The 12,360-nt window shown below is 32.9% G+C and overlaps 1 protein-coding gene across 1 annotated transcript; it reads right to left on the bottom strand.

Annotated features, from left to right (window-relative positions):
• Positions 1-7,062: 7,062 nt before the first annotated feature.
• LOC114415001 (NADPH-dependent aldo-keto reductase, chloroplastic-like) lies at positions 7,063-10,297 on the bottom strand. Its single transcript, XM_028379494.1, has 7 exons — positions 10,017-10,297; positions 9,614-9,664; positions 9,240-9,316; positions 9,049-9,136; positions 8,334-8,609; positions 7,872-8,114; positions 7,063-7,414 (listed from the first exon to the last, which is right to left on the bottom strand). Exons 1-7 carry the CDS (start codon positions 10,134-10,136, stop codon positions 7,328-7,330), a joined length of 942 nt encoding a protein of 313 aa, XP_028235295.1. The 5' UTR covers positions 10,137-10,297; the 3' UTR covers positions 7,063-7,327.
• Between the last annotated feature and the right edge of the window lie 2,063 nt (positions 10,298-12,360).

Below are 12,360 nucleotides of genomic sequence, written 5' to 3'. Positions count from 1 at the left end.
GATTTTAATTGAGAACAAAAGTCGTTTAAGGTGTTGGTCCTTGAAACAATATTTTGATTTTTGAAAAAAAAAGAGAGTCCTTAAGGTGTTGGACCTTGAAACGGTCTTCTCAAGTTTGAAAGGCGGAGAGAATCGTTAAGGCGTTGGACCTTGAAATGATTTTCTCAAGCTTGAAAGCCTGAGAAAATCGTTAAGGCGTTGGACCTTGAAATGATCTCAAGTGATATTTGATAAAAAGAAAATAGTTATAAGTTGGATTTATTTTTATTTTTGTTTATTAAACTTCAATCCTTTTTTAAAGATAACTTGTGGCACTAATGGCCGGTTAAAACTTACTTTACAAAAGAAAAGCAATTACCGATGATAGGAGAAGGAGATGAAGATGCACAAAACAATAAAGAGGACCAATAGGGGTCCATGAATCATGTTCAAATTCTTAAAAGCAAACACTAACCGAACGAAGAACGGTGAAGAACGAAAGTAGGAATCGATCATGAAAGCGATTTGAAAGTGCCCCGGGCTTGTTTTTTCTTCTTCCTTCTCCTTCTTGTCACTAATTTCACTAAAATGCTCTCAATATATGAAGTTGAACCTTTACCTTAGCCCCCTCACGCCTATTTATAGGAAATGAGGGGTGGAGGTTGTTCAGCGGCTCACCCAGGCGAGCTGGTTACTTCCTCTAGAAGTAATCTTGCTCACCCAGGCGAGTTAGTTACTTCAGCCCTAAGCTTTTTGGTGGCCCAGGCGAGCCAGAGGCTAGCCTGGGCGAGCCAAGGGCCTGAAAAAGTGTAAAAATGACCATTTTCCCTCCCTTTTGATTATTTTCCGCATTCTTTTCCAAAATGTTGAAAACCTTTCGAATTGTGCAGCAGCTGGTGCCAAGCAGCTCAATTCAGCTAGCAAGAATCAAAACGTTAGCAAATGAAGGTCCCCAGATGAAATTAGGGTATGACAATGTGAATATATTCTCTTTTGAATATTTGTTTGTGATCAAATTGACTGTGGACTATGATTTAATTAAAATTCATAGTGTTAATTTATTTCTTGGGGATTAATTGTTTGAAATTTTTTGCCCGCAATTATTTTTCTGTGATATTTTGTTGTCTTTTAAATTATTTTTTTTATAAAAGAATATATATTTGATGATTGAAATTTATTTAATTACACAAATAGTAAATACCTCAAGTATTAAGTTTTATAAAAAAAATTATTGTTTAGATTTAATTCCTAAAACTAGTAGAAAATTAAATTCTATTGCAAAAATTTCACAATACAAGATTACACTGTGTAAGATAATTACACAGTATAAACCCCAAAGGGCCATCATGCCAAAACCGCACCCACCAAAGGGAAAGGGGACTGACCATGCAAGGCAAAATCTCTCCCCAACAACTTGGTTATCCAATTCAACACTTGACCCTGACTCCCTCACCCACCTCTCTCTTTATTTGTTCATTTCTACTTAGTGCACAAGTAAAAGCTCTCTGCTCTCACCTTACATTAGCCACCCAAAGACACAAAACAACCAATTTCCTCTCCTTTTTCTTGCTTTAACCGTGAGCCCAAAGGAGGAGAAGGAGGAGCCAATTAAAAATTTTGCACTTCACCTTGTGGGTGGTGCCATTGCAAGGCTGAGAAGCTTGCACTCTCATCTTCTTCTCTTCTCCAAATTGTGTGAACTGAACCTAGGGTACGGGGGAGTTCTTTTTATGAACTCAGCCCATGATTTCCTTGGGGAGGAGGCAACCATGGTGAAGTGAACCTCCATTGCATTGCATGTTGGAAAAAAATGGGTTTTTAATGTTTTCTCTCAAACAATTTTTGTAAAACTATGAATGTTTGAGTTGCATGCATGTCTTCTTCTTTTCTTTTTGCTTTTTTGTGCCTTGGAAGAGCTCCTAATACAAAGGAGACTCTATCCAATTTTATTTGGATTTTTGAACAAGCTTTGATTTTTTAAATTTGGAGCTATGAGAAGGGAGAAGCTAAAGGTTGGTCGGAAGACTTTGTTCTCTAGACCAATCTCAATGATTCAAGCCTATAATAAAATCTACCCATTTATGTTTCATGAATTTTTTCTTGTTTTATTCTCGAAAAAAAATTCAATAACTTTCATGTTGAAGCCCTTAAGAGATGAGGCCATGTTGAGACCCATATGTGACATACAAAGTGACTGTCTTGTTTTGCAAATTGTGTTTGGCAGTGTGTGGTTTTCTTTAATTTTTTGCTTCTGTGGTTGTCAAAATAAAAATATGGTTACATTTAATTGAAAAAAAGAGAAATTTCTTTTCAACCATGTATGTTATAAAAATTAAGGGTTTCATATTCATTTTCTAAAGGCCAAAGTAAAACAAAGTGGCCGCAAGAAAGACATTTTGTGAAGTTTGGGAAAAATGTTGGAAAGAAAATTTTACTGGGAATGATAAAATGAATTTTTGTACAACTTTTATCTTGATGAAAAGAGGGTTTTGTTAGAACTTTGCAAATCTTTGAACTATGTCAAACTAGAATACTCTTTGTCTTGCTGCCTTGTAGAATTTTTATGTATTTTCTTAGATTTTTGCAAATGAATTGGTTTACCTTATTGGAAAGATAAGAAAATTTTCTTTAAGGTTATATTAAAATTTAATGTTGATAATTGTTTTGCTAAATTCTACAGAGTCTTGAATTTTCTTTATTTTCTAAAGTTAAGGTTTTTAATGCATGGTTACTTTGTTATGTTAAAGTGTTATTTTCTTTACTAAGTGTTGTTATGAGGAATTGTTAATTTTGTCTAAGTGGTGTATGTTGATTTTAGTTGTGATTATATGAAATGCAATATGTTTTCTTATGATTGAAAGACCCAAGGAGTAGGAATCATGTACAATTATAACTGTAGAAAGTGTTTCTTTACTTGGAGAATGGGAGGTGTGACCTCGGGCATTTGTTGCATTTGATGATTTATGTGTGACCCAATTGACTTATAACTAGGGATTGTAATGAACTTGTATGTCAGACCTTGTGTGTGGTAGTTACAAGGACTCGAGCACGAGTCCCACTGTTAACTAGGACCTTGTTCTAATAGGCACAATACATCTCAAAAGATGTGGATCTTTATGTGGTGGATGTAAGGACTCGAGCGCAAGACCCAATGCTTACTAGAACCATGTTTTAGTGTACATTGTGTGTCTCAAAATACGTGCAATATTGTATGTTAGTTCACAAGAAATTAGGCAAGAGTACCTGTGTGGTTAAGATGTTTTCTCCGAGAGAGTAATGAGCTTGAGAGATATGCATGCAGGCATGGACTCGCGATGGAATGTTGAGATATTCTTCAAGAGAGTAATGTGGGGGATCATGCTGAAGTAGTGAAAGCTCGCTAGGCGACAGTAGATTGGCGGTTTCGCACCACAAGATGTGGATGAAGTCCTTGCTTTTGTTTATGATGTTAAGTCTGGAAGATTCCCGGACTTGGTTCGCCATTAGATGATGTTTAGTACCTGTGCAGTCGAGACCCATGGCAATGATAAAGTAAACCCTCAGTGAGGAGTGGTTGAGGAGTAAGTCCTCAAAGTTAGGATGGCCTTAGGGAGTAGTACCTGAGGTATGCTCGCTGGCTTGAGAGTCCTTGGGGATAACGATGTTGAGTTTGTGGTTTTGTTTCCAGAGTGTCGACTTGGCAATCCTGCCAGATGTGTGGCAAAACCATTCTATGAGAGCATTTCCATTGTACCATGGCCTAAAGTGTCCCCCAACAGTCATCTAAATTAGAATGTTGTACGATCATTGAGTTCTAGGAGTTCAAGTGGTTGCTAACCAATGTGATATATATGTTGAGTTAGTAAAAAATAGTGACTCCTTAATATGCATGTGAGATCTGGTAGATAAACACAATGCAGTGGTTGCTAGTCTTATGTGAATTGACTTGTGTTTTGGTTGGCGAAGCAGAAATACTCACCCTTTACATTTTTATTAAGGTCAAAGGAGCCAAAGCTTCTTCTTGAGATTGACTCTGGAGTTTGGGAAATATACTCCACATACTCCTTGACCACTTCATTGGGTACTTCAATTCACAGTGATGTCTGAAGCTGAGATCGAGGAGGCGCCAAAGTATGCGGAGTATTTCATATGGTGGGTATAGCCCACACTGCTCTACTACCTTATGTTGAGCCTATAGGAATCATTGAGATTTCGTCTTCATTGTCTTCTTTGGACATGCCTGAGTATGTGTCAGGGCCACCTTATGTCGAGGAAGACTTTCCTCAATATGTGCCAAGACCACCCCATGCCGATGAGAACTCTGAGCATACAGTGACAACCTCTCTCACCCTAGCACATGTTTCAGGGGATGAGATCGAGGAGGACCTAAAGATGTTAGAGCATTTTGTTTACCGAGGGTTCAAATCCCTCTCTTTCTAAATCTTTACCAAATTCATCAATATTACTCATCACAATGCATACCATTATTTCAAAAAAATTATATGGACTCTTTGATCATGATTTTTGGTAATACAAAAAATATTTGAAAAAAGCAGGCATGGAGGACCAGTCAAAGGTGGCAAAGGAGCCTCTTGATCATGTCATGAAGGATGACACAACGATATAGGCAGGAAGCTTCCCCAAGGAGGAGCCAGATGGCTCACTGAGGAAAGCAGTAAGGAGGATCCATATAAGGATATATGGGATGTTTCCTCATGAGAGTCCTGTTGTTAGGGATCTTTTAAACTGTCGACCTCTTGTCTCACCTTTTTTTCGTACAGTTTCTTTTTCAGGTTTGAGTTAGTGGTGATTGCTCTAGGGCTAGATGTCTTCCTTTCTTTTGCATATGTATGGGTATACCTAGGTTCAAGATGTTTTGTTTGCACTTGCAATCATAAGCTTTTTTATTATGTGTATTTTGGGAAAAATTCACATTCTAATGTATCTAACGGTTTCAAAATCAATACTTATTGTAATTAAGTGTTTTTACTAAACACTTTATTTTTATGTCACGTCTTGTATGAATAAAGGAATCAAAAGAAAAAAAGAATTGTTCAATCTTCTTAAGATAAAATGTTTCCTCAATCGTATTAATAAACATGATTATATTAAAATGAGTTTACATATCAAGAAAAATTGTATATTTATTCATAAAAGATTTTAGGATGTCACAAGGGGAGAATCCCACTAAAGGTAATCAGTCAGATTCTTTGACGGAGATTAATCATCGAAAAAATTGATAAATACTTTATACCAATAAATGATTACCCAAAAAAACTCATTCAAGTGATTCAACCATAAAGAAATGCATCCTCCTCCTTCTCTCATAACACGAGTAATTTTATTTCTCACATTACTTGCATGTTGCACATTAACATCACATCACTTTTAATCTTATGTTGCAGTTGCACCGTCAATCTTAACATAAAAGTATAAAAGATAATATTATTTTACAATACACATAATCAGGATTGTGCCTATTAGTTCCCAATAAAACAAATAATAATAATAATAATAATTTTAGTAAATTGCAACAACCTTCCCTAAGATTTACCCAAATTACACATACACTCCCTTTTTTCACCCTACACCTCAAACAGGATTAGCCCTATATAATTTACGGGTCATGTAACAGGCATGTGCATTTTTTCCTAAAATACCCCCATTTCATCTTCTTTATTAAGCCCCTTAAGCAAATTTTTTTTGCAAAGAATAGAAATTTCGAAGAATCATTATCAACAATTTTGACAAAAACAAAAATTGAACTAATAAATTTTCAAAATAAATTGCTATAAGCAAATTAAAACTAGCTTAAAAAATTAGATTAAATGGATACATAATCCCAAAGCAAGAACTTAAATCACTCATGACTCATCAATTCAGAACTGAACAACATTGTTTCAACAATCAAAAACAATAGTTTTGATTGATAATTAATTCAAGAAAAAGAAAAAAAGAAGCAAAGGCACACAGAAACCTAGCAACCCTTGCCCTCGAACAAAGCCCGACTCCATCATGGCAACATCACTTTCATCGCCAAAACCAATGTGCAAACTCCTCTTGTGGTGTGTGGCCTGAATAATGGGCGAAGATCTACACATGCGATTGGATAAACAACTTTCCTTAACAGTGTTGTCACGCACTGTAGTAGTGAGATCAAGGGGAAGAAGCCCTTCTTGGTGGTCAAGGGACCGCGGGGGTCCTTGCAACAGGGGAAGCAAAAGAGAGCTAGCGCACATTCAGCTTACATCCTTGCGATGGTGCAAGCGAGGGACTCATGGCACAACGAAAGTCGTCTTTTCATCCATTGGTCATCTCTATTTGAAGGAGAAATTAGGATTTTTTGCAATAAGCATTGTTTGGGCTTCATTCTCAACCACATCAATGTTTTTGTTCCATGGAGTTGAAAATAGAGATGACATTTGTTAGTTTGCAAAAAAGATGAAAACGTTAATCTAACTATATTTAAGTTTTGGATCAAAATTTTAACTCCATGTTGTTGATCTAAAGTTCACTTAAAACTATCACAACCATTAACCAAACTTATATTTCATAATAGTCAATGATTTTAATCATATATGATCTAATATTAATGTTTAAAACAATAATTTTATATAAATTATATATTTGTTAAATAGGATAAGAGAAATATAATTATTCTGATATGTATATATACACATATATAAAGTATAACCTTAAATATAAGCATAAGTAATAATTATTTTTAAAATTATCCTTTTAACTATTATTTTAAAGATAAAGGTTATTTAAAATTACTGCACACATATATTTATAATATTAAAAAAACTGTTTTTAAATTCTCACGATTCATTTTCAAAATTATGATTCATTTTTAAAACGTAGTGTAAAATTTCATTTATCAATTTGTTAAAATTTTTATAATTAACTAGATAATATTAAAACAATAATACAGAATTTTTTTAATTAATAATTAAGCATATAAACTAAAAAATAATAAATATTTTAATTTGTGTTATGCTAGTGAATTTCATTACCTATATATTTAAAAAATGTAAATATTTTACAATACTTTTTATATTATGATGAGTCGCATCACATCATATTACCATTAAGACTAGATGGTGGAGATTGAATATCAATTTATTTTGGCTACCAGACCTTTAAAATTCACTGCACTGGTTTCTTTAGATTGAATTAAAGATACAACAATTATAAATGAAAAATAAGTCTCGGTTACTTTGTGTTATTATGAACAATAGCTCTTCTCAAAATCTCAAACATACTTGAATCACTACAGCTGGTAGCTTTAAGATCTTAACAGGTAAAAGGCGGAATCAATCTGCTTGAGGAGCAGTGCATTTGTCAACATCTCTATGAAGCATATTGCTCAGAGTTCACCATCCCAAAGCTCTTCAACGGTCTTAAAGGCACCATAGGTCTCGTCAACAAAAAAAGTGCCCTTAATTAGTCTATCCTGCATGAGTAAATTCCATGTGTTAATTCAAAAAATGAAGCTTTCAACAAAAAGTAATCCTGCATGAGCAGCCTGTCCTGCATTTTATTGTTAAGCCACACAAAAGCATAATACAGTATAACATAAAATGTAGAGGAAATGCATATCAAGAGAAAAAAAAAAAACTAGATAATAAAAAGGGAATGCTTAATTCCATTCTCACTTTTCTTTTTTAAAAAAATTGTTTTCTAAATCAATTTTATACTACTGATCAACAATTATTTCTCATCCAAAATCTATTAAGTTTTGAAAATAATATTATCTCATCTTGTTCAACATCTTCCTCAATTCTACACTCTGCTCTGTGTCTTGTACCACCCTACCCTCCGCCAACAGTCTAAGCAACCTCATTAAGTTTTATTTGAAAACCAAAAACAGTTTTTGAAATTAAACACACCCTAAGTATCTAACTACTCGCCTGCTTAATTTCAGAGAACTTATCCATCACTTCTTCTGGAATAGACCAGTCAAACACATCAAAGTTTCCCTTGATTCTGGACTCATTAGTGCTCTTAGGCAGCACACTATGACCTGTTTGCAGTCCCCACCTAAGGGCAACTTGTGCCGGTGTCTTCCCCAATTTCTCTGCAATCTCTATCACAACAGGATTCTTAAGAATGTCACTTTTGAGAACTCCTGGTGAGCCCAGTGGAGAATATCCCTGAAAAGAAATTCATCATATAAATAGTTACATTACAAATATCAGAAGAATAAAGAGTGGTTGTTGAGGCACCATCAACTTAATTTGAGTATACACCAAATTCATTTTTACCCAGCTCTAGCCAATTTCACCAAAAGTGATAATTTTATTTCTAAGTCATAATTTACAGGAATATTAGGTCCTTTAAGTGAAAGTACATATAATGTATATCATACTTACAGACAGATGAACTCCTTTAGATTCACAGAATGCATGCAGCTTTGGCTGCTGCCATCCTGGGTGCAATTCCACTTGGTTAACAGCAGGAGGCACTCTTGCTATATTCATGAGATCTTGAAGCTTTTTTGAAGAGAAATTGCTAACTCCTATGGCTCTTGCCTTGCCTGAGTCATAGAGTGCCTCCATTGCTTTCCATGTGCTGGGAATGTCCGGTTGATCGAGATATTCCTTCTTGAATCCAACTGATCCGCTTTTCATGCGCACTGGCCAGTGGATCTAAAACATAAATCAATTTAGTTTGTTTGAACGGAGAGACTCAAGAGAGCAATTGATGAAATTGAAATAAACCCTTGCCCCTTGGTAACTAAACTAAGCATTATATGAATGTTTGAAAACCAATGAACTTTATTCAATTCAGAAACCATAAATGCTAACAATATACTCCCCTCCAACACTCTTTAAATTTAGAGATACATACTCTCCTACTGGGTTCCTAAGACTATTTTAGTGAGAGACACTCTCCTATTAGGTCTCATTTCCCAACCTAGTAGGACTCACATCAATTTCAACTAATAAAAAAGAGTACGAGGAAAAGAAAATGTTAAAAGATGTACTGCTAGTTTTCTACACTTTTCTAATTTGAATCTAGAGCACTTAACCTTCCCCCAAATTGCCAACATGAATTCACATATCAGTAAACATAATGCATGCATACCAGATAGAGGTCAAGGTAATCAAGTTGCAAATCCTGCAATGTTTTATCCAATGCTTTGGGCACATCTTCTGAAGCATGATCTGAACACCTGAAAATATAGCCAACAAAGCAGAGGTTCTTCCTTCAGCAACCAAACACTTACAATCTTTTCCAATATTCAGAGAGAAAACACAATTTTTAAGACAACAAACCAGAGTTTGGAGGTGATCCATAAGTCCTCACGCTTCACCACACCATCATCAAAAAGCTTCTTAAGAGCAGAACCAATCTATAAAAACCAAAATTAAGAAGAAAAAAATACATTAATTCGCTTGCAAAAATGACTGCTTCTCGCTATTTTTCAAAACAAGATTATATCACATAGTAGCAACTCCAATAAATTCTGAGGTAAAATAGCACCAGCTGAAACAACCCAGAATGAAAAATTAACAATTTTCACAATTCACATCTTTTAATTATTATTTCTAGTAGTGCAAAGGAAATATTATAAATAAAAAAATACAAAAGAGAAAAAAATAAACCAGAATTACACAAACAAGAGTAATCAAGTGAAAATTATTATTACCTCTGCTTGATTGTTATACGCTTGAGCACAATCAATATGCCTGTATCCAACCTGAAAAACCATAACCCGACACCAAATTTAGTTATCAATTCCACCTAGAAAAAATCAAAACTACAAAAATGTTTGCCCAAACATAAACAAAAAAAAAAAACTAAAATTGAATTTTATTTACATAGCAATGAAAACTATTAGAGATTTAACATCAATTAGCAATACGAAAAAATTAAAATATATAAGTAGGAGTACTAACCCTAAACTTACAAGAATTAGAACTAAACTCAAATCATAAGAAAAACTAAAACCAGTGGAGAAATATTCTTCAGTTGAATTAGTATTCTATTGAGAAATGAGAAAAGGCTAAAAAAAATGAAATGAAAATAAAAATAAAGAATTTGGGTTTTACCAGAATGGCTGTGGTGACAGCTTTGGCTACAACACCAGGCTCAGCTTGCCAAGTGCCTAACCCAACAGAAGGAATCTTGGCCCCTGTGTTCAACTCAAAGAATTTTATTAACTTTGCCATTCTTTTCTTTCTCAACAATAATAATAAGCACAATAATTAGTTAGAAATAGAAATGCATCCAACACTTCTAGTGATGAATATTATGAGTTCGGTTTTAGTTCGAAGCAATTTTGTGTATTTATAGGCAAAAAAAACTGAAGATGAAGGAGTGGACAGTGGAGGAGACGGTGAGGTTAGGTGGGTTCGATTTTCTATGGACAGTTCTTTTATTTATTCGTTCAATTGGAGAATCAGAGTCGTGTGATGAAACAGACGGCTCTAGTTTTATCTTGTAAATTTAACTGAAAACTGAGACTTGATATATGAACCGTACGATTTTCATCGACGGTTGGAACTTGGTAACTCGGAAATGATAGCTGTGGCGAATCTGAATCCGGGGTGTTTGGTCTTCACATGAAGACTCTCGAAAGTGAAAGGCTGACATATGCACACACGTCATTTACGAAAAAGTGAATGCGTGGAGACGCATTATTTTGAAGAGTTTAATCATGAAATTGATATTGTTTAATCAATGGATCAATAAATTTAAATTATTAGGATGAGTCTTTCTAGCAGTTATGTACTTTTGTTAAGTGTTAAATAAATGAAAAAAAAAAACGAAATGTCTTTTTTTATTTATTATTGTAAAGTATGTACTGTACTTTTTTTTTTACTAGATCCGTATTCTATATCCTGTACCTATTAAATTCACCTTCTAAAATTATAGGATTAATTTTTATATTATTTTGATAAATATATGTTAATAGATATATCAATGAATATATTTTATATACACACATGCGTCATAAATTATTATTATTGAAAATGTTATCTTTAGGTAGGATTCCTTTTACTCTATGATATCTTGTATGTTTCTTTTTTATTTTCTTTTTAAAATATTGATTTACTTCATTAACTTTTTTTTTTTTGCATGCTTGACTTGGGTAAAAAAAGTTAAATGAAATTGTTTAATTACAATAAATTTAACAATTAATTTGTTTTCACGAATTAAAATTATAATAAAAAAGAAAAATGAGAGAAATGTTTTGATGATAATAAAAGACTTGAGATTTAATAAATAGAATAATTTCTTTATAAGTTTTTAATTTTTTTAAATGAAATATTAAACGCACTACCATGTAAAAATATTAATATAATAATACATATTTCTTTGACATATTTTTTTTTACAAAATGTTGTGTGTACCTAGAGAGCGGGAGAAAAATTAAAGGTTATCTTGCATCAACATAAAAACTGTTTTTTTTTTCTTTTTTTAAGTCTTTTATCCCATCTTAATAATTGAAATTATTAAAATTATAAATAATGTTGGTATACAAACTAATTCAAATGTCAAATATTATAATTTTAAAAAAAGTCAACAAAAATAGAAAAGAGGTAGAAGATTAGAAAGAAAATAAAAACAAATAAAATTTAAAACAATAATAAGATAAATATATATATGGAAGAAAATAAATAGCTAAATTAAAATTCTAAACAAAAAGAAAATTAGACTTTATGTTTATAATATAGAAATATTATTTTTTTAACTCCTCTTTTAATATATATATATATATATATATATATATATATATATATATATATATATATATATATATATTATTTGTTGATTTTTATACAACAAATCTCATTTATTTATTTAAAAGGTACAAGTGACCAAGAAAAAAAAAACTAAAGCACCCCATTCCCAACAAATTTGTAACCCGTAGTATATATGTATGACAATAATAAACAAGAGAGTTTTGTCAAAACAAAACTATTATCCATAATATAAACCCAATTTTTGGAAGTTCCATGAAGATTGAAACCAATTAATCAGTGAATATTGAAGTCCTTCACGAGCAGAAACCCAATGATATATGTTTGTATCATCACTTTATCCATCAAAGCACTACGTCTTTTTAGAAGAAAAAAAAAATTCAACATAAAAGGTAGGTTAGACATCAAATAGTATAAGAAATTAAAAAAATCAAGAGAATTGAATAAAATGATGGAAGCTTACTTTAAAGAGAGGCTAAAAAAATTAGATAGACTAGTGAATAGTCTGATTTCTCTTAAAATGGAACTCCATCCTCCTATTTCTCTTTCTAGCTTATATATATTGAAACGAAGTGTAGTGGTTCAATTGCAATTCCCCAAAAGAAGCAAAACTCGAACAAGATAAAGATTAGCATTAAGACTCTCAAGAGGACTCACTTTGTCGTCCAAGTGAGCCCTCAGGACATGG

The sequence above is a fragment of the Glycine soja genome, chromosome 1 (assembly GCF_004193775.1).
Source record: "Glycine soja cultivar W05 chromosome 1, ASM419377v2, whole genome shotgun sequence".
NCBI classification, from domain to species: Eukaryota; Viridiplantae; Streptophyta; class Magnoliopsida; order Fabales; family Fabaceae; genus Glycine; species Glycine soja.
This window is presented reverse-complemented; position numbering and strand designations above follow the sequence as displayed.